The sequence below is a fragment of the Calypte anna genome, chromosome 1 (assembly GCF_003957555.1).
Source record: "Calypte anna isolate BGI_N300 chromosome 1, bCalAnn1_v1.p, whole genome shotgun sequence".
NCBI classification, from domain to species: Eukaryota; Metazoa; Chordata; class Aves; order Apodiformes; family Trochilidae; genus Calypte; species Calypte anna.
The window spans coordinates 121,347,470-121,370,004 of record NC_044244.1 but is presented as its reverse complement, the minus strand read 5'-3'; the positions used below and the strand labels follow the sequence as shown (position 1 = coordinate 121,370,004).

The following is a 22,535-nucleotide window of genomic DNA, read 5'->3' as shown; positions in this document are numbered from 1 at the left end:
TCAGTCTTAAAAAAGCAAAATGCAGATTATTTAGCAGGGTATTTCCAATTTGGTTGAGCCACAGGAAACACCTTTTGAAAGCAAGGCCCTGCATCCTTCATTTCTAAGCAGCCTACCAGAGGGCACTTGCTCTCAGGACTCACTGTTTATTCACTGCTTTTTGTATGTGCCAAGTTATTTTTCCTCCCCACTGAGGAAGCTGTTAAATCCTATCCTCATTTTGCTGTGGATGCAGCTACAAACTGCTTTGCTCTGAGTTACCCCTAAGCAACCAGGAGGTGATTAGAGAGCTATAAGGGGGAGATGGCAATGGGACCAGGATTCAGGTTTGCTCAAGCTACTGATTCTTCATTCCTCAACATTCAGATTGCAGCAAAACATACTGAAGGAAGGCAAACATCTCTCCCACTCTCCAAGTCCCATATTTTAAAAGAGTACTAGTACCTGTTGCTGTGGCTGCTGTTTTCCCATAAGGAGGCTCTAAAACTGACATAATTATTGACAATTTAATTTTCTTCTTAGTTATGGTCTCTCAGGAGGAGAGACCAAAAGGTATGATAGGGCTGTTCAGCTGACTCTATAACTGCTTGGGTAGGCTGGAGGCACTGAAGTTATCTTCCTGAAGTTTGTCTCCCTTGCACCAACTCATATAAAGACCACTTTTTTTTTAATGGGAAGTTTGATTAAACAAACAAAAAAACCCACCCTCTACTGTGGAAGCTCTTTGTCTATAAAAGTATCCACTTCTTAAAAAACACATAAATATTTTTAAAAGCTGTCTCCTCTCAGAGAATTTTATTACTGTAACATAAGTGTGTGTAAGCTGTTGGAGACATACCAGTCACCAAAAATGGACCACACAATCAGGATGTTTATAAACTCTTCAAAGGAAACCAAGAGCAGTTTGAAAAGAGGAATTAGAGCACATCTAACAAATGTGCAGATTGTGACAAACTGACAGGAAGGTACTTCTGAGATAACTACAAATTCTAATTTATCACACTACTGAAACTTGCAGAGCATATGTCAGGCTAAAAGTGCTTTATAATTTATAGGTCCATGCAGTTGGCAGTTTTTAAATCAAGATCATTTTCTGAAGCATGCTAAACCATGCCACCACCTTAAAACATGTTTTGAAAAATTCATTCTGCCAGTGAAACCTATCTTTTTTGCTTCTTTTGGGGTGCAATTTTATCTCCATGGAAGCTGGATTGACACTGAAAACAACACTGACTTGCTGAGAAAAAAGCAGATCTGAGTTTTGGCTCCATGTGTGCAAGTACAATGTACCTTATTCCTAAAATGCTGTGCTAGAGTCCTCCTCAGGAACTGGACTGAAACAGTGTCACAGCTTGCACAGTGATTCAAGATGTGAGAAAACACTCCATGGACAGTAAGCTCAAACTAATTTTATTTGTTAACCAACAAAGGCTGGTCTTAGGCCCAGCTCTGCCAAGGTAAACAGCTTGCTACATTAACAGCCAAAACCCAAATCCCTTTTAAGCCAAAAGGAAAAAAAAAAAAAATTGCAAAATTGAGGCTGACAGATCTGTCTTCTCTTTCTGGTGCCCCCTATGATGCCTGGAAGTCAAACCTCCCCCAGCTTTCAAACTAACTATTAGACCCTTTCCATTGGAAGAAAGCATTTTTCATTATAGGAATGAAATTTAGTATCAAAACCTATTGTATTTTTTTTTATTTAAAAGGGCAATGTTCATTTCCATGCCAACACAATCTGCTATTCCTAGCCTTATATTACAGTCAATCCAAACAGCAACATAAAAACTCATGAAACAGAATCAAAGCTGGTTATTACCAACACTGCTGGAGACTGGCACAGTACTACTCATTACTGAAATGTCAGGGACAAAGATTTTTTTTTTTATCTAGTGCTCAGTGGTTTGGGGTTAAAATGCAAAATTTGAAATGTTAATGCTATAAACTAGTAACTGAAATGTAAACTCTCAGCTACATTTAAAATAAGCATATCTAGGAAAAAAAAATTATTAAAAGTGCAACTATTCCTACCTTTCTTTCCCCAGGTGAGTCTTATATGCACATGTGAAATTATTTCTTTGATAATTACAATTTTCTTATTGATTAGTTTGTTTCCTTGCCACATTTTAAATTAGGAGTAAAAATCTTATCTCTTAAAACTGATCTGGTCAGAATATGCATTTAATAGTGCCATCGATATTTGAAGACAGAAGTGTCTCAGTATACGCTGTTTTCAATTACTGTACATTATCTTTCCAAAGAAGAAATGAAACAAGAAACAAAACCAAGATTTGCTACCTTGTAACAAAACCTACATTATTAAATCAGTTTCTACTGACATCTGAAGTGTGTAGGCACAATGGAAATGTTGTTAGTCTCTGGCACTATTCCACCCAAGTAACAGCATCCATATGGCAACACCACCTTCTGCAGCAGCATGGTTTCACACACAAATGCAGACCTTAAAGCTACTGTATACAATTAGACATAGCAGTCACAGAGTTAAGAGCTTCTCTACTCTAAGCTTTATGTTTCCACTTTTGCTAGTGGCTCATCTTCACGTGAATGACAAACACACACATTGCACTGGCGTGCCGAAAAGAGAAGAGAACTGAAACTAGACAAATTATCTTCAATTCTACACTAAAGCTTAAATTCACATTCAAATTACATTTCCTCAGAAAAGAATACAGCAGAGCTTTTCTCTTCTGCACAAAGAGAACTATTCAGAAGTAAGAAAGATTAACAGAATCAACAGGCATCACACAACAATCCCAGCTTATGCCACACTCTGCATTCACCACTACAAGGTGACCACAGTAGGCTTCGCGTTCTCTGCCACCTATAGTAAATTGATCAAATATCAAAATGTATTAATTGAGAAGTTGGAATGTGTTGCCTTTCTGTTATGCCACATTTTTCTTGCAGAACAGTTACAAAAATACATTTGGTAGCAAATACTCGTTTATCAATATTTTCATTATAAGTACATTTTATGACAGGTTAACAATCTGGCCACTGCATTCCATCTGCCTCAACACTAGCTGCACATGGTCTTATTTCAAATATGCTGTTCTGTTTGAGAGATGTAGGTACAAGCTGGTGAACATACTATACTTGTAGTGCCTATGGGCATACTTAAAAAAAAAAATTAATCACTATTTTTACCATACAACCATATACCATATAACTATGAATTTGCAATCAAACTCTTAATAAAACAATAGGAGCCACTAGGAAGAAAAAAAAATCAGTACCTTTTATTAGACCAAATGACAAAGCATCACTTACATTCTAAATTGAAAAAAAAAAAACAAAACCAAAAATCAAACTACACTACATTTAACAATGTTTGTTTCCAAACACAGACCTGGAGGGCCAGAGGCTGAAGACCAAGCATTATCTACAAGGCTGTTGTTTTCTGGACTCTACAAACATTGACAGGCCAATCGCATGTGGGATACTGTGGTACAAATATATTTAAGGTAAGAGGAGGAAGACAGACTCATACAAGGTCTGGCAGGATTTAATGCAGATGGCACAGCACTGAGGAAAGGGGAATGCACTGATGTAACTACTGAACGCCCATCTGGGGCTCCAGAAGTCTTTCCTACTCGAAGCCATCACGGCTATTTCAGGCATCATGTGGTAACTTCTCTGTGATGATTATACCTAATTGCTTGTCAGCATCAGGGAATGATGAAAAGCTCAGATGGGGCTCTTCTACCAGAGAATAAAATAATCTGAAATTTGTAAAATTGATTCTCTCAAGGTCATTACACTTTATAATTGATGAAGGAGTTACTGAACAGTCTTCTGAGGCATCTCTACCAAAATGGAGATGCTCATTGCCATGTTCTACCTCTGAAATGCATATAAAAAACAAGTAATAATAATCCACTAAACTTAAAAGTTTTCATGTAGATTTCAACTGGGATTTCTAAGAAAGCTTGAGCTCTTAGGTTTGTACCACATCCGTGGCAGAAAAAATAGCAAACATTTTGTATCTGCTTGATCTCAAGCAATTATCAAAGAATGGTAATTTTCTTGAAAAACTAATTCCAATTTTTGTTCATTTTTTTAACATTTTTTCTTCCTCAGTACTATCAGGAATATTATTCTGCTAAAAGTATTTGCAAGGATTCAGCTTCATGAAAAAGAAAAGTTCAAAGGGAAAGAAAAAACTAGCAGAAGGAAAACCTGTACTACTCAATCATTATGCAGTTAAATCCATGCTACATGATAAACAGCAACTCCTCTGCTAAGACAACAGCTTTCAGTTTAAATTATATTTTTTCTATTTCCCCTAGGAAAACAACGAGGGGGAGCTAAAGGTCATAGTCCTAGAATGGTATCTTCACTGAATCACTCCACCAAAGAGCAGAGCAGTCATAGAAGGGGCCCCTAAGTTAACCTGCACTTGGACCTTTTTGTGTCACAGCCACAGTCCCCTCCCACAGGCCACAGATGTTCTTCACCCATTCTGTACCCTTGTTGGAAACATAAGTCGCCAGTCACAGAGCAATCAGGACACCCACACAGGGGCAGACACAGAAACACAGGAGCTGTGCAGAGGACCTCAACCAAAACCTCGTTTGAAGGACAGACTGAACACTTCATCTAGGGCTGTCCTGATATGACCCTGGACAACCGCAGAGCTGAAGCCACTCCAGCTGACATAACGCCCAAGCTGTCCTCCAGGAAACCCAGTTTTACGTTTTTCAAAGAAGGATGGGTATGCTTGGTTCCAACCTTTAAAAAACACAAACACCAATTTATTCTAGTGGAATTTACCCAGCAGAAGTAGAATTTACCCACAAGAAATAGTTTATATTCCAGTGAAGGCATTTGGTATGATAACATTTAATCTCAAAAATCCTACATTTACAGTTAGGTAAATAAAGAACAGTAAGTCAGTGTGTGTGTATTTCTATATACAAGTGGGGAGTTTTCATATAAAATCCCAGAGTAATTCTGTGATAAAGAACTTCAGGCAGCTACTTCTCCAAAATGTTATTAATTCATTCAGCTTTTCTTAGGCCTACTGTAATAGTTGCCTCTCACTGAATTGATTATGTCACACTCACTCAGAATCATAATCATTATGGCTGGAAAAGACTTCAAAGATCATCAAGTCCAACCAGCAACCCATCACCACAAGACAACTAAACCATGTCCCCAATCTCACCATCACCTCCAGGGATGGTGACTACACCACTTCCCTGGGCAGCCTGTTCCGACGCCTGACCACTTCTGTAATTTTTCTAAACCACCCCAGGTGCAACTTGAGTCCATTTCCTCTCATCCTGTCACTTGTTACTTGGGAGAAAAGACCAACCCCCATCTCACTACAACCTTCTCTCAGGTAGCTGTAGAGAGCAATAAGGTCTCCTCTCATCTCCGATACAAACTTTTTAAACCACACACAAAGAACATCTCATCATCAAAGACATTCATGCACATGCAACTACTGAGTAAGCAAGTAAAGAGAAGATCGTGTCAGTTCTAAATGGCAGCTGTTACATGTGTATTTCCAAAGGCTGCCTTACCACTTTGGATCCAAAAACACATGTTGAATGTTACTGGTCCAAGTCTCCTTAACCCATTTGAAAGAGCAAGTCTATATAAATAATCTTTGTCATTCATTTGTCTGGAAATCTGGGAAGCATTTTTATTCCATTAATTAATTTATCTTTTCCTGCTGGGCAAAGTGATCTTTCTACACTGGACAACAAACTGCTTGAATCACACCGTTTCTACTGTACCAGATCAATCTTACTGTAATTCATTGGTTCTGTCAACCAGAGCACCTCTCAACTACTGCACATGCTCCCAGTATACAGGGCTCATAAACAAATTTACTTTTGATTCATATTGTCATCAAGTTTACAGACAATGCCCATTGAGTTAACCTTCAACTGAAGTTCTACAGTGCCTTTTAAAGGCAACGCTGTCTTGAGACTTTGTTGACTTTTTTTAACGTTGTTCCTCCTCCATCAGCTACTGATGCACACAAGAAGCCATTCAGAAGAAATGGCAGACACTGTTTTTGGAGGGAAACACTTAAATTCATCATCTTAACATGAGTGCCTGTCACCTCCAATACCCATGAAAAGAATTTTAAGTTCTGAAAAGTATAAAGAATTATACCCATTGCTGGGATAAACAGGAAAGAAGAGGACTATAACCTAAACTAAGCAAACAAAGACAATTCCTATTTGACAAACTAGGTATTCCTAAAAACTTGTTAATTATGCTGCTTTAGTGGTTTCTAAATCACATTCTCAAACAACTAAGAGACTAGGAAGGATATTAGTTACTTTTTCAGAAGAAAAAGGAGAAAGACTATGTACAGCTAAATATAGCTAGGACTATGTAAAAAATTATTATCTGGATAAATGAATGAGAATTGCTATTGAACAACTGTATCAACATAAAAAGGAAGCAGGATAGAAAAGCTGATGCCATGAAAATAGGTGCTGTTTAAGGGCATTCAGAAGTACCAGTCCAGTATGAATGCTATGTGACTCCAGTTGCAAAGCTGTCTTGATATTTGTAGATGCCAATGGACACACACTGAGGTAGAAGGTCAAACTAAAGAAAAATTGGAAAGCCAGGGAAAATCACCATTTCAGGGATATGACGTGGCATCATTTAACTCCCAGGAACACAAGCAGAGGTTGTGGTCAACAATTTGTTCACACTCTTCATATTGTGTACTGTATCGTGTTTAATTGTTAAAGCTTCAGAGCTCTTAGAACAGTAACATTCACCTCGTCTCGTTAAAATCAGACTACAAGCATGACTGTAATTATGAGCTCAGATGAGCTTGGAGGATTTCACTACAGATTCCTAAGCTGTTACTATCACCACCCATATCCTTGCCAAAAGTAGCAACCCTTTTTGCACAGGAGGAGGACGTGGAGAATATGACATATTTCTCTGTATCTTAGCTACATTTGCTTGAAGTACCGATAAAGATGGGTTTATATTAAGTAACTAGATAGCAAAATGGTGCACAGACACATCCTGCTGTGGTATTACTGCTGTTGGAAGAGGCAGTTTCTGCAAGAAGAGACTGCTGGCAGCAACTGCTTAATACAGCCAAAATCCTTGGACTACGTTCATAGAATCACAGAAGTTATAGTCCTTTGCTGTGCAATGCCAGCTGCATATAAGCATGGTGTCTTACAGTGACTTCAAAACTTCAGTTCTCCTTCAGTTTCATATGACTACATTCTTTTAAAGACAGCAGTTACAAAATACTCATTCCAGCATCTCTTGTGATCTGACCTGTCAAATGTTAAGACTACAAACTGCTGCCATGTTCTAACTGATGCATTATAAACTGTCATGAGAAGATCAGCTGTGCAACAGTAAGAACCTGGGCCTGGTGCAGAAGAAAAATAAACAGCTTTTTTCTTTTTTTCTTCAAACATTCTTTTGCATCAATCCAAACACTTCAATCTAAAAACATTAACATTCAGAGGAAGGTCAGGCCCAATAAGGAACTCCTCAGCAGTTTCATAATTTGTAAGTCAAAGGACACTTATTATTGTGCTTCCACATACCAGGGCTGCTGTAAAAGCTATGTGTGTGCCAGGGCTCATAGCTCCAAGTACAAGAGCTCAGACCACAGGAAGCTTGCATTTCACCACTATGGCCCAATATAACATTTACATACCAGCATTAAACCATCTCTACTTATCTTTATATCATACTGAAAGACAGCCCAAACCCACCTAAGGTGTTTAAAAAACCCAACACCCTAACTTCCTTAATTATGTGGGCAACAATGGAAGGCAGGGTAGGAGTGCTTGGAGGTAGGACACATTTGATTAAATAACACCTTTACCACCCACCAATATAATATTTTTTCTTGATTAACACTAAAGTCTCATAAGACTGCTGCTCATAATCCCTAGCAACTTATCTTTTTATACAAAATTGTTTTATTCTCCTTCAAACTGGTAAGAACAATCATGCTGTAAAAAAATGCACTGTTTTAGAAACAGAAATTAATATATATAAAGACTCACAAGTTCCAGACAACCCCTGGGCAAATAAACTTAACTATCATATCAGATAATATGTGTTGACCTTGTGCATTAAAAAGCTTTCAAATTTCAATTTTAGAATTCAGGATGCAATTCTGGAGAAATAAGTTTTAGATGGTATCTTTAATGCCTCTGCTTTCTCAGCTCAAATCAGTTTCTGCAGGTAATTTTTTCTGGATGTCACAATAAATGGAATTCATAAACCAACATACTTTTTCATGCTCTTATGAACAAAAATGTTCCCACATCACAGCTTTTCTATTTTGCTTTTCAAATTCCCATGTCAATTAGGCTTGGGCCAGGAGGCACTTCTGTTAACATTTTTTATTTTCTATTGGAGATATTTTCTGGATTTTGACAGAGGTAAAGCCTTTCAGAAAACAGAGCTTATGCTGCAAGTAGAAGACACAGCTCTTCTGACAGGTATGTCTGGTACTAAGAGAGAGAATTCAGGAAGTCTCTTTTACCTGAAGAAACATTCGCTCTGACTTGCAAGAGATCTTCATTGATGCTTATGACAACAATATTTCCAAAAAGGAGACAGTACATAGAGTTCTCCCTTAGAAGAACAACCCTGATGCAAGCCAAACATGCACGTCTGAAAGCCTGTCACTGACTTTCATTGAGAGCAAGAACATCTTGTGACCTGATGACAGTGTTGTTCCAACAGGGAATTCGAGCCACTGTGAGCTGTTTGAATGAGAATGTTCAGAACAGCTGTGTGTGGAGCAAAAGCACAAACAATAGTCAGCATTTAGACAGGAGAGCCCACTGCTGCATTGAGGATGCGGGGAGATAGAGGAGGAAGCAGCAGGATGGGGTTCTCTGGAACCCAAGTAAACATAAATAGAAGCAATGAAGCCTATTGTTTTATATGCAGTTATTCTTCCCACATCCTCCTCCCATCTACCCACAGTTTCTAACACTGGTAGTGTCTGGAACAAAGTGTGTGGACAAGGAAGAGACAGTAAGGCAGATTCTATTCAAGGGAAGTAGAAACTCCTTCGATGCTGGCACAGAATCTTTCAACAGCATTCAGGAGGCAGTGTACAGGTTAAAACCATATAACAAAGAAAATTTGAGAGGATGGGGATAACACTGTCACTGAATGTTATCCACCTTGAGCATTTCTTCCAAGGCTATGCAAAAAACTCTACTTCTGTCTCATCTAAGAAAATGATTCCTGAACTCCATCCATTTGAAATAAATATTCTAATAACTTTCTCTGTTTTCATTAATCTAAGCACTTGGAACTAAGAAGATCAGAAGCCAAATCTAATCCTACACTCCAGAATGTCTAGAGAGGCAAAGAGCATTTCTTATATTTAAGATGCCTGCCTCATAATGCTGCACTTACATCAGCTCCTTGGTTTTGGTTCTTGAGACATAGACTGACAGGCTTTAACAGACAGGAACTGAAACACTACTTAAATAGCAACATCCTGCTTTTAGGTTCTCCAAATTAAAATCCACTGGAACTTGAACATTTGGCTTTGCCAACTTCCACAACCTATTTTTCTCTACGTACCAAAGGCACCACTCCTTCCTCAGGAAGTATCAAAAAGGTGGCTAGCAAAACACAGTGTGCAACACACACCTCAGCATTTATCTTCCTAAGTATCAAGTCTGAGTCTTAGAGCACTCAGTGGTCTCTAAAAGATAACCAGTCCCTCTCTTTCCTCACCTAGTACTTATGGGAAACAAACTGAAGGTTTCTTGTTTCCCTATTTCTGAAGCAAAACTCAAAAAGGATGATCCACAATTTTGCTGCATCAAACAAACTGTCTTCAGATTTCTGTAGATCTTTGCATTTTAATATAGGGTGTTTTGTGACTGTGTGCACGTATATACGAAGGTTTCCTAAAAAGAGGCAGTGTACTTGAAAGACAGATGAAAGATGAATTTGACGGAACTGTGTATGAAAAGAAGAGATGACAGAGCATCAAATATCTAACAAGAAAAAAAAAAAAGAAAAAAAAAAAAAAAAAAAAAAAGGGTGAAGAGTATCTTCCATCTTTCCTAAGAAACAGATGAGAATCATAGAATCATAGAATTGGCTGGGTTGGAAGGGACCTCAGAGATCATCAAGTCCAACCCTTGAACCACCGTTGCGGTTGCTAGACCATGGCACTGAGTGCCACATCCAGTGTCTTTTTAAATAACTCCAGGGACGGAGAATCCACTACTTCCCTGGGCAGCCCATTCCAATGCCAGATCACTCTCTCCGAGAAACAATGGTGAAAACATGAATGAAAACATGATGAAACAATGATTAAAAACAACAACAAAAACAAAAAAAAACAATGACACAAACAAACAAAACCCCCCAAAAACCCCAAAGCATAAACTCACTTCTGCAAGTAATAGGAAAAGGAGTAACTGCCTTCTGACAGAATGAGGTGAAGGAGCAAGAAACACATGGGAACAAACAACACTATTTTCTGCAGAACTGTGAACAAACTATCAGATGGATTGTGGAAGAATGCACATTAATAGATCTCTCGTGACTCTGGATCCAGCAGAGATGACTTTGAATTGTCAGACCTTAATTCATCATGAACTAAATGACATGATATCTCACTCTTCCTTGAACCACAGTCAGATAATTGAGATGACAGCTATTTATAGGTGCTTTGCACACAAAAACTCTAGTCTTTAAAATAAGTAGTATGCGTAATGCACATTAAAGTGAGTAATGCTGACAGGCAGTATGAGGTGACAGAACAAAGTTCATTCAACTTGTAAAGAGTGCTCAAAGTAAATGTGCAAGTGTATTTAAACTTTTTAAATGCAGCTAAATAAAGGTATTTTATGAATTAAATGGTCAGAAGATACAAGGGACTTTAATACAAAGTTTCAAGGAAAACAAACTTCTTTCTGATTCCAGAAGAGATTATTGGACTGAGAAGGAAACTGCCAGCTGTCCAGGCAGATGAGCATTATAAACAACCATAACATACTTAAGCAACAACAGTACCAGTAAGATTTCTCTTCCAGTTGAAAAGCTGTTTCTTGCAACAGAAAGAGCCCAAATTACTTGTACAAATTAGTTGGCAGTTCAAAGGTACCTTTAATCACACAGGATAACCAGTTCAAGTCTTTAAAAGCACTTTTCTGCTTTATTAAGACTTTCCATCAATAAGAGCAGTTAACTAAACTGGACTAACTATACTAATGAATCCCTCTATTTAATATGTGCTACCTCTATGAAGCTGGAGCAGTTCTATATAGATAGCTAAATTTGTTCACTGTGACTACGGAGACCTGCAGACTGCTTCAAAAAGAAGGAAGTAACAGAGAAGCTGGCCAAAAGCAGTAGCTAGCTAAAATTCAACAAAATCAAAACAAATATTGTGTCACCTGAAAAATTAACTATGTTGTTAAAGTTACTAACAAAAATAGCTTCAAAGAACACATTTCCAACACTAAGAATACAGCAATTAACAATGAAATTAAAATAGCAAATACTGCAGTATCAGTCTGAGATTACTGACTGAACTAGTCAAATGATCAGCTCAACACAGCAAATGCCTTAGAATCTTAAAATGAGATCAAAGTTAATGTTACCCATTTCATAAAACAAAATCACAACAAAACTATAGCCTGGAGAAGAGGAGGCTCAGGGGAGACCTCATCACTCTCTACAACTCCCTGAAAGGAGGTTGGAGCCAGGGGGGGTTCGGTCTCTTTTCCCAGGCAACTCTCAGCAAGACAAGAGGGCACGGTCTTAAGTTGTGCCGGGGGAGGTTTAGGTTGGATATTAGAAAGAATTTCTTTACACAGAGGGTGATCAGGCATTGGAATGGGCTGCCCAGGGAAGTAGTGGATTCTCTGTCCCTGGAGATATTTAAAAAGAGACTGGATGTGGCACTCAGTGCCATGGTCTGGTAACTGCAGCAGTAGTGGATCAAGGGTTGGACTCGATGATCTCTGAGGTCCCTTCCAACCCAGTCGATTCTATGATTCTATGATTCTATACCAAAATTATAGATCCACTAGCTAGCACTTTAAACCATTTGATTTCAATATAAAAATATTTAAGTCTGAAGCAACTCTAGATTTCAAGATTACATAGTGATTAATCCTTTCTTTCCCACAAGCAATCTAAAACCATGGGCATAAAAGAAGCAAAGCTTCTAAGATACTGAGTCAGTGTTTTCAGCAACTGTTGGCAGCTTGATATTTCCTTGAACAAAAATTAAAATTGAAGATTAAAGTGTGGCTTACGCTATTAATGAAAAAAATCTTTAATATAATGAGGGTTTACAAATTTGTAGACATATTTTGTGCTCTCCCAGAACTGAAATTTAAATTTTCATTATATCAGCAAGTAAAGATCCACATACTGCTTGCTACCAGGCCAGACCTCACATAGTGCATTTTTCTTTTCCCAGTTCATAGCATCACACAGTGCCTGGAAGTACTGGTGCTAACTCTCAGATGTTCAGAAATATCCACTATCACAAACTGCTTGATCATACACTTAACACTTCTCAAGTTTGACCTTTGCTAGAACGCTTTCCTCTCTAAACCCATTTCTTCTTCCCTTTACCCAGTTTTTTAAAAGCTGATGGGAAGAAAGTTCTGTTCTTCCAGGGTTTGGGTTTTTAGATATAAGTTGTTTGAGGGTTTCGGCTGGTTTGGGTGTTTGATATTGGTTTGTTTGGTTGTTTTAAATATGGTATTTTAAACAGAATAATCAGATATTTGTACTCAAGAAACACTGCAATTCCACAGTCTCACTGAAATGCAGTACTCAGAGTATTCCACAGGAAATTAAAATGGTCTTGTCTAATGAAAGGTCTTGATATGATATTTCTCTGTAAAGCTGTTGATGACAATAGGGACATATTCATAGGAAATGGCTGATGAAAAAGAAAACTATCAAGGTAATTGATCTTCCTTCATAAAGCTTTCAATTAAAGTAGATGTAAGTGCAAAGTAAAGTAGATGCAAATAAGCATCACCACTCTTCCAAAGCAAATCATTAGTCCTTGCATTTGGAAACATAAGGCCAAAGCTAAAACATTTTTAAAAACATTCTGTATTTGACAGCAAAAAGTTTTTAAACCTTGTCATAACGAAACCACGAAATAAAAGCGTATTTTTCCATATGTACTTGGCAATTTCTGGTTTGCATTTCTACAGTGGGAAATAGACAGAAAAGCATTAACAGTTCTGTAAGAGCTCAATGAGACCTCACAGAAAGAACAGCAGGAATGAGAAAAAACACTGAAAAATTAAGCTGAGGTCTTGCTGCTTGCCAGTTTTGTATCTGCCACAAGGGTAGCAAAATTTTCAGTGCTGCACAAGCCTATCACAGAATAAAAAAATCCAAGTGCCAAGTTATCAGACTATTAAAAATGCTTCCTGCTGACAGTGCGGATGAATCAGCAACTGCAGATAGAGGACATTTGATTTAAACCTAAGATGAGAGTTCTCAAAGAATGGTTTTATATTTGGCTCAAAAATAAAAAGTTCTGTACACGTACATTTATACTCCAATACTTCTACATTTAACGAAAACCTTTATAAATCTAGCTGTTTGTCTAGTCTAGTGCTACATATAAAGTCAGGATGACACTGGTAGTCAATGCAGCATGGAACAGCACCAGCCGTTGCACCGACCTCTAAGAACTTCTCCGCACAAAACCAAATGAAAAAGGAAAGCTGAAGTGATTTGGGTGTGTTTTTAGGCGACATCATTACCGATAAAAAACATCAACATGTTGCTTTTTAAATTAGCAAGCCAGAAGAAATCCTGGAAGCTACAGGCAGAGGACACAACATATCATGGGGATTTCTATTTTGATTAAGTTTTTTTAGTTGATTTTGGTTGGGTTTTTTGGAAGACAGGTCCCATAAATTCACTTATTACAAATAACTTGTGGGACACAAACCATTTTCTAAATATGAGCAGTGTGGCCACTGAAAGCTCACTAAATATAGATCATTGAGTGATCTGGGTTGGAAGGGACTTTTAAGATCACCTAGTCAAACACCTCTGCTATGGGATCAAGTTGGGTCTGGACGTGCAACACATGTAACAAATCTCTATTGACAATTTTGAAAAAGTTTCAGTTTCCTGGGGAGTTGTAGACCAGTGTTGACTTTGGTCCTCAAATAGATATTCTTACACTGGTTTTGGTATGAGCTTTTTTCAAGCATCAGATGTGATTTAACTGCACAGTATGAAAGAGAGAGAAGGAGATAAAGAGGAACTTTTCCCCTCTGTACAATACTTCTACTGAAATTCAAAGACAAAGTTAAAAAGGCATCTCTTTACAAAGACACTACAGATTAATTACAAGTTACAGAAATTTTCTTTATGTAACTGCTCAGCTTTTTATACTGCATTACCCTTGTTGTTAAAGAGAATTGTTTCAGCACAGACATAACTTCTGATCCACAACTCTAGACAACTCTTCATCCTATAACAGAAGCAAAAATTCTCAGCGACACTCCCAATGGAATACAAACTGCTATAACAATGAGAACAAAGACATCCTTTCCACCCCTCATTGTCCAGGATGCTAAGCTGAAGTTATCTTAGGAGCAAAGCATAGCTGAGGAACCCAACAGTCATCTTACCATACAGTTCTTACGTGGGCATTGCCACTGCTTTCTCAAGAGTAGGTTTCTACTGATGCTTCTCAATTAGCAATAATATAAAGAAAAAGTCAACTCCATTTGCTAATACAACCCACAGCTACAGAACTGCAGTACTGCATATTCCCTCACATATAGGGACTTAAAGCTTTTATTGTGTTTCCTCTCTGTGTGAAGCAGACTGTCAGCAATTACTTTTACATTAGCTGAATTACTGAATTTTGACATTCACCTCCTCTCTGGTTCCCCTCCCCCTAATATATTCTTTCACCATCTCTCAGGGTACAGACCATAGATATGCCCTACAATAACTTCCTGCTTCTGCATCCAGGGAAAACCTCCATACCCTGGCCCAGGATTTTGTATTCTGTGATTTAAAAACAAACAAACAAAAAGTGCAGACAGGAATCATCCAAAATCCACCATTGTTTTTTATGAGCTTGCTCTATGACAGCAGCATCAGAGCAAAACAATAGATACCATCTCTGTGGCTGTTTTCTCCCTTGATCCCATCAGGGCTAACCCACTTTCAGCATTTCAGTGATCTCGAACATGTCAGACCTGAAATTTCAGCTGCTCATGTCACATTACCAAGCTCTCCTTTTTCTCCTCCTAACACTTGCACCCCTTCCCCTTCAAGTGCTTCAAGGAGGCAACATATTATCTGCAAGGTCAATACTGATCTGCTGCATGAATTCTGATACACCACTGATAGAATGATTATCAGCAGTAAAAAAACCCTCTCTAACATCTAGTAAAAAGTAATTACAAAAGCAGCAACCTGAATGCCACTACATATAAACTGTATATATTGCATTAGTAGCAGTTTAAACAGAAATGTGTGCTCAGCCTTAACAACAAAATAAAACTGCTTCTCGAGATTTTTAATTATTACATATAGCTCCTTAAACCCAAGCAGAAAAAGAAAAATTCTAGCAACTCTACCAGAATTTTCTACATATGCATCTTTAATTAGCATAAAAAAGAGCAATAATTCTGCTATTTTAAGAAACCAATTAATTATTTTCTTTACCATACTTTCTGATCCAAAAGCAAGTTACTATTAAAAAAACCCAACAACTATAATGGAGACATGGAGAAAAGAAGAGCTAACTGAAAGGGTCAAGCAGAAGAGGTACCAACACACAAAACAGATTATACAGTTGGAAACTGTTTCCATAGTCATGTAAAATATACAGATATGTTTGTATATTTAAATTTCTTTAGTTCAAATCCCCACCTTGATCAATCTAGAAGGCAGCTCTGACAACCTTTTATGACAGGAATGTCATTATCTCTTGATTTTGGGGGAAAAAATCTTTGTGCCAGCTATTTTTGTGTGAAATTTTATATAGGTTACTGAAAATATTTTATCACAGTTTATGAAAACTTTACGTGAACTCAGACAGTGAAGACATTCACAGACAATATAAATATCATGACCAAACAACTGGAAATTGGATCCTGAACAGCTCCAGTGCAACTGCTTTGTTGTAACAAATTTACCAATAACAATAAAAAAATTAGTACGAGTAGCAGCCCATATGAGGAGGAGACTAAAAGCTTTACAGGTTGGAGAGGATTTTTACACAACAATACCTATATAAAGCCACTTTACAGCTGCTTAAAATGTTATTTAAAAAAAAAACACATCAAAGTGAAAAAATCATGCTAACCACCTTTCTTATAGTTTTTCTTTAACCAGCTGCAAATGACTACTTAAAAATGCCTTACATCCATTTTTGCTGGAAGGCACCCAAATCTCCAGTACTTTGGAAAGAAAACTTTTCAAGAAAGAAAAGTTTGTCAGAGCAGTTAAGAACCACAAACACACCTCCCACCTTCCATGTGCCATTTATACAAATCCTGCTAAGCTCCGGGCTCACAAATGCTTTGCTTTACTGCAGAAGGCTGTAGAGTTCTGAGAGTTTACCAGGTAAACTTCTCAAGCCTCCTGTTGCAGCAAGCGCTCTCCAATCCTCCCTACAGGGCCAAGCAGAAGTTTGATGCAAGCACAGCTCTCTTGCTGGAGGTCAGGGTGGCCCCACAGGCAGGAAATGTGCTCAGAGTGCTCCCTCTGTTGATGCTCCGATAAGAGAGAAGGAGAAAGAGGAAGTGGCATGGCTGAAACAAGTAAAGAGAAGTGAAAAGAGGGGGAAAAAGATAAAATCGGAGGGCTTTATGAAGGAAGCAGATCTGAACTTGAGGGCAGGGGATAGAGGAAAATTTGGAAAGGGAAAGAAAGGATGAAAGGGAAAAACCAGAATGATAGATTGCAAGTAGTTCAGAACACTCAGACTCTCACATAGATTCATTTTTTTGAATTACCTGACTTCTTGATGTAACATTCCTGTGGTGTGTACAAACTAGCTGCTGTATTTCACAGCAAAGCATCTTCCTCAGCCACTGATGTAAAACCATGCAGATAATAGCTGTCCACCAGTGTTAATAATCTCACTGATTCTAAGGATACAAGACTATCTCTGGATCCAAACTCCTAACTATGGCTACAGAAGAAGTGATCAATGTACTTTCATATAAACAAAAGACACATATCCTCTCTTTCCCTTTCCCAACAGAAAAGCTGTAACAATACCTTGAAAAATAATAAGATGAAAAAATAAAGTTAACAAAGTGTTTACTTTTAACCTGGTATTTACAAACAACCATGTTTGTAACTCCTCAGTTTCACAGTTGTATTATTATATAGGACCCCATGTAATGCAGTAAGCTGGTTGTGCTCTGAAGATGAGCAATGACAGCACTGCAGAAAAAAGGATCTCCCCTCACCTCCAGAAGTTGCAGTGTCTTGATTGTCACAAGGAGCTACACATCATCATCTGACTTGTAAAGGTTGTAGTCAAAAACTGCTTTCTAGAATCAGATTTGTACTCTTGCATTTTCTAAATTTGATAAGCAGTATCAAATCAGTTTTTCCTTTGTAAAATTTACTTTGTTTTCTGGATCTCCAATTTCAGGAGGACAGTCTGATGTGTGGTCATGCAAAGCTCTTGCAAATGAGACTGAAAATTATATATGGTCAGAGGACTCCTAAGGATTCTTAAAACAAAACAAAGCAAACCCAAAACAACAACAAACAACTACACACACAAATCCAGATCTCTTCATTCCTCAGACACTTAAGGAAAGGGACCAAGCTTGTTCCATTGCATTCACCATTACCATTAAGGTCTTACTCCCCCTTTTATATTAACTACCATCACTATTTCACTTAACTTTCCAGACAAGTCCATTCCAAGTGTAAATCAATTCACTTTAAAAGACTTTAATCATAATGTCATGGAAGAGCTCTTAAAACCTCAGTAAAGCTGTATCTTATATGGTTTGGCATATGTGCTGTAAAAAATCTCGGGGACACATGCTGAACTTTAACATACACATATGTGTAACACACATATATATAGGCACATAGGAGCGGACTAAGAACAATATGCAGTGCCATACAGAAAATATAAATGGTTAAAATGGAAGGCATACAAGTAATTTAAAGGTAAAACATTTAGAATCTTAACACTGTAGCATGCAAAGAATTCACCTATGCTTTTCTGCATCTGAAATAGATTTCAAAAATGCTAACAATGCTAAAAATGATTTTAATCTGTTTTCACTGTATTTCTCACAGAGATTTTACTTTCATACTACTCATATCTTCGCTTCCTTGAACAGTTTTTCTATTTCTTTTTAAAGTACGTGGATCACTTGCCATTTAAATATATGAACAACAATGAAACCATATCTACCATCTTTCCAGTCCTATTTTGCAAAGAAAAGCCTGACTGGCTTTAAAGGAGACAGATTTATAGAATCACAGGCAGCCCAGGGGAAACAAGAGCCTTCCCAACTAAGTTATATAATTAAAAAACCTTTCTAGAGCTCTATCAGTGCAAGTAACTTCACTGCTCCTCTACTGCTTTCAATAATCTTTTGTATTGTAAAGCTAAAAATAAAGGCTAATATTTGGATTATGGATGAAGCAGAAATCAGAGAAGCCTTATTGTATCACAATACAAAGGAAAAAAAAAAAAGCCCTGCTCTGAGATGAGAAGAGAAATAACTTTATTTTAAAAATTATTTCATGTGACATGCCTACTGAAAGCAGACATTGCTCCATTCAGCAGTTATAAACCCTACACCTCATTACTCCAATATGTTTCAATTCTCATCTATTTCTACACAAGTTGAGAGCTGTGCTACCTAGCAGGCAACCTGACCCTAACAGAGTCTTCCACGACGCACCCAATTAAATGTGGCGGTCTGGGATGCTGGCCCACTGTCAGCAGCATCAGAGTTCATCCAGATCAATACAGCTGAATGAACTGCACAGGGATGGACTCGTTTCAGCCCCAACTAGAGGACTAACTGAAAGTCAATACTGAAAGAAACCCAGTGCTTAATCTTGGAACGTAGAGGTACAGCAGCTGTGTATCGGTTCTGACAGCACCCCGCAAACTAATCTTTCGAAGAACAAAGGGACGAGTTGGTTTGTTGTTTTTTTTTTTTTCCCCACGATATTCCCAACGTCACTGTATTACAACGATATACACAATTGTGTAAAATGTCTGCCCACGTAACGCGTTACACAGGGTCCTTTGAGCGATGCCCTCAGGTTCCCCCACAGCCCAAGAGCATGTCCGCCACCGGGAGCAAAGCGGGCAACCGGGGACCCGAGGACATCTAAACGCTGGGATCTCGGAGAACCGTTCGCCGCTGCCTTCAGACGCCGGTCGACGGGTACACCCAGGGCTGCCTACCAACAGCAGACGCTTTCTTTTGTTCCCTCCAATCCGTCATTTTCTGCCGGGCACAGCGCCGGGCAGAGGGATCCGCGGGCCAGCGCCGCTCTAGTGACTCCCCGGGACTCATCGCTCAGCCAGCCCGCGCCTGGCACCGCCGCCGCTGCTGCCTCGCCTCCTCGCTCCCTGCGTAACAATTCATCCCCCAGCCTCCCGCTGCCCACCTGCCCCTCACAGCACAGGTATGGGGCCGGGCGGGCAGACGCAGCCTCTTCCCGAAGCCCGCGGGAGCCACCTCACGGGCAGCGGCTGTGGAGCGCGAACGCCACCGCCCCCCCAGCGCAACGGCTCCAACGACCCCCGTGCCACAGACCCAGTGGCCGCCCCCTCGCGGCGGGGCGACACGGCACGGCACGTCCCCGCAGGCCGCTCCGCGCCCCCCCCTCAGCTCCCTTCGCCACAGCCCCTTAGCCGAAAGAGCAAAAAACCACCGCGCCCGGGCGGAGGTACCTCCTTCCCTCTCCCCCCCCTCATATTCCCCAGCTCCCCGACCGGCCCGGCGCTACCACACCCCAAGCTGCCAGGGGCTGGCTGTGCCCGGTGGGAAGGAGGCAAAGTCGGGCGGCCAAGCCGGTGTACAGGACGGCTTGTTAACCATGCCAACCCCTCTCGAGATCACCCACCGTGGCAGCCCCGAAGGGCTCCCGGCCCTCGCCCCGCCGACGCACATCCCGACCTCTCCGCCTGTCACATGAAAACAATTATTGACTCGGCCGAGGGAGGGGAGGAGAAGTTAAAAGCCATGAGGCGGAGAAGCAGAGGCTGGTGGCGGCCAGCTCCCTCCTCGCCGCCCCCGGCCCTCCGTCGCGGCGACGGTATGCACCCCAGCCAGCGGGCGGGAGCCCCAGCTGGTGTCACCCCCTCCCCCCAACACTGCCAACTCAGAGCCGACGGCTTGAACTCACCCATTTATGTCGAGTTGGGCTTTGCCTGGCGGCGGAAACAGGCTGAAAGTTTGAGCCTGTTGGCCACGGCGTAAGGGGCGAGAGACAGCCCGAACCGCCGCCACGAGAAGAAGAGGCTGCTGACAGAGCCGCTCCCTCCTCCGGCGGCCGCCGCTCTTAGCAGCCGCTGCGGCCAGGCTGCATTCTGCGTCCTGCTACCAGCACCTCGGCTTCCCTCAGCGTATGTATATATATGTGTGTGTTTAAAAAAAATAATAAAAAAAATAAAGCAGTGAGGTGAGAGAAGGGGCTCAGCCTTCAGCTTCTGCCAGTCACCTGGGTCCCCGCTGCCGCCGGGCAGAACAGCCCAGGAGAAAGCGCGGCCGAGCCCGTGCGTCCAGAGCCTCTTGCTACCGAGCCGCGGGGGTAGGCACCTTCCCCCTGTGCCGGCCGGTGCGTGTGGCAGGGAGAGGGGTGCGAGGAGACCGGGTCTCCCCGCCGCGGGCGGCTGCTGCTGCTGCTGCTGCCGCTGCCGAAGCGACCGAAGCGAGCGGCGCGGCTCAGCTCGGCACTGCGGGAAGTGTCGCGAGACTGCGCCAGAGCCGCTGCGCCGCCTCGGGCCGCCGGGAGCAGCGGCGGCGGTGAGGGAAGGAGGGCGGGGAAGGAAGGAAACGGAGCGGCTGTCCCCAGCGGGGGCAGGGTCAGGGGGTGAATCGGGGTGCCGCAGCACCTCGGGAGAAGGAGGTGGCTCCTTCCATTCCTTCCCTCCAGAGCTAGGAAGCGTCAGCCGGGCACGGGGAGTTACCGGGGGCCGCGGGAAGGGGCTCGCTTTATTTGGGTGCCGGGGAAGGAAGAGAGGGCGCTTTGGACTCCGGGTACCGTTTGGATCAGCGGGACAGGCGGGTCCCTCAGGCTCCTGGCAGCCACCTCCCCCCCGTGTATCAGTGACCTGCTGCTCCCGCTCCTTCCCCCGCGGGAGACCGAGAAGCACAACGCCGGCTCCCCGGCTGCCCCGCGTCTCTCCACTCCCCGGTCCCGAGGGAAACGAGGTTTGGCAGCCCGGGCTGCACTGGAGGGAGCTGCCACGCTCCCCCAAACCCTTCACAACAGGTTTGGCTCTGAAAGCTGTGAAAGAAAGACAAAAAGATGAGATGAAGAGTGGGTTTTTTAGCGGTGGTGTTTCGGAAAAAGGAGCACAGTCGCACACGAGCAGCGATTATTCTTTCCAGGTATTGCAGGAAGGTGTGAAGCGCATACTGCAGTAAAACTGATCGGGAATGCTTCGCTTAGATCGGTAGCGCTCCTGGTCGGAAAGACACCTTGAGGAGGCCGGGGAACCTTCTTCACAGGCAAGTCTTCTCACAGGCAAAGACAACTGGAGGAAAAAAACCAAACCAACCAACCAACCAACCAAAAACCTACACTAGCAGCGAAGAGGAAGAGCAGGTTAAAAACTAAATATAAAGTACAGGTAACATCTACAGTACTAGCACCTTCAATATTATATGAAAGGTTAAGCAAAAAAGGCTGTTTGAAGCTCAGGCAGTTAAATTGGACAGAAAGATAGAAAACTGCCCAAAATATAAGCATTAAGATTTTTGCACTCCTCCTCCCCTTGAAGTCCCTTTGACAGGGATTGAGAGCATCCATCATTCCTTTAATTGCTAGCCCAGTTTTAAACTTAGACAGTTGCTTAAGTAGTAAAGCAGAATTCCTAATTCTTGATTTAGTAATTTTTTTAAAGACAACTTCAAACCATGGCTGTGAAAACTTGCTTTTAAGTTACTGATTTACATGCTGTAGCAGCAGTTTCTTTTCTAATTGTAATGTTGAAAAAAATTTTTTAAATTGTGATACAGTAAAACCACAGAGATAATACTCATTTTTTTAAGAAGGCTTTTAAACATAACTTTAAAAAAGGAAGTTCAACTATGAAAAAAAATTCAATGGAAATAGGCTGGATGTAGGTGCAGAGAGCCTCTAGTTCCAGTTCACTTTTTCACTGAAAAATTAAAGACTTGAACCACCTCGGTATTGTTTTCAGGAATGCTGAGACACCAAATCACTAACCACTAATAGTGGCAAGACTGGGGAAGGGGTTGGACAGGGGTGAAATGTAAAAAAAAATGCATTTTATCTACATCCATAGAGGATCTTTTAGCCAATCACATGCA

The 22,535-nt window shown here is 40.8% G+C and overlaps 1 protein-coding gene across 3 annotated transcripts in view; it reads right to left on the bottom strand.

Annotated features, from left to right (window-relative positions):
- The window catches only part of SH3KBP1 (SH3 domain containing kinase binding protein 1), a 221,533-nt gene extending 200,579 nt beyond the window's left edge, over nt 1–20,954 (bottom strand). Inside the window, exon 1 of one of the 3 annotated variants that reach the window (XM_030460823.1) lies at nt 20,698–20,954. Coding sequence is in view for 1 of the 3 variants with exons in the window: in XM_030460807.1 (XP_030316667.1) it covers nt 20,383–20,386 (4 nt within the window). In the remaining 2 variants the exon portion in view is untranslated. Of the gene's footprint in view, nt 1–20,100; nt 20,138–20,382 lie in introns of those variants that run through there. The other 2 variants (XM_030460807.1, XM_030460830.1) reach the window with 2 other exon arrangements.
- Between the last annotated feature and the right edge of the window lie 1,581 nt (nt 20,955–22,535).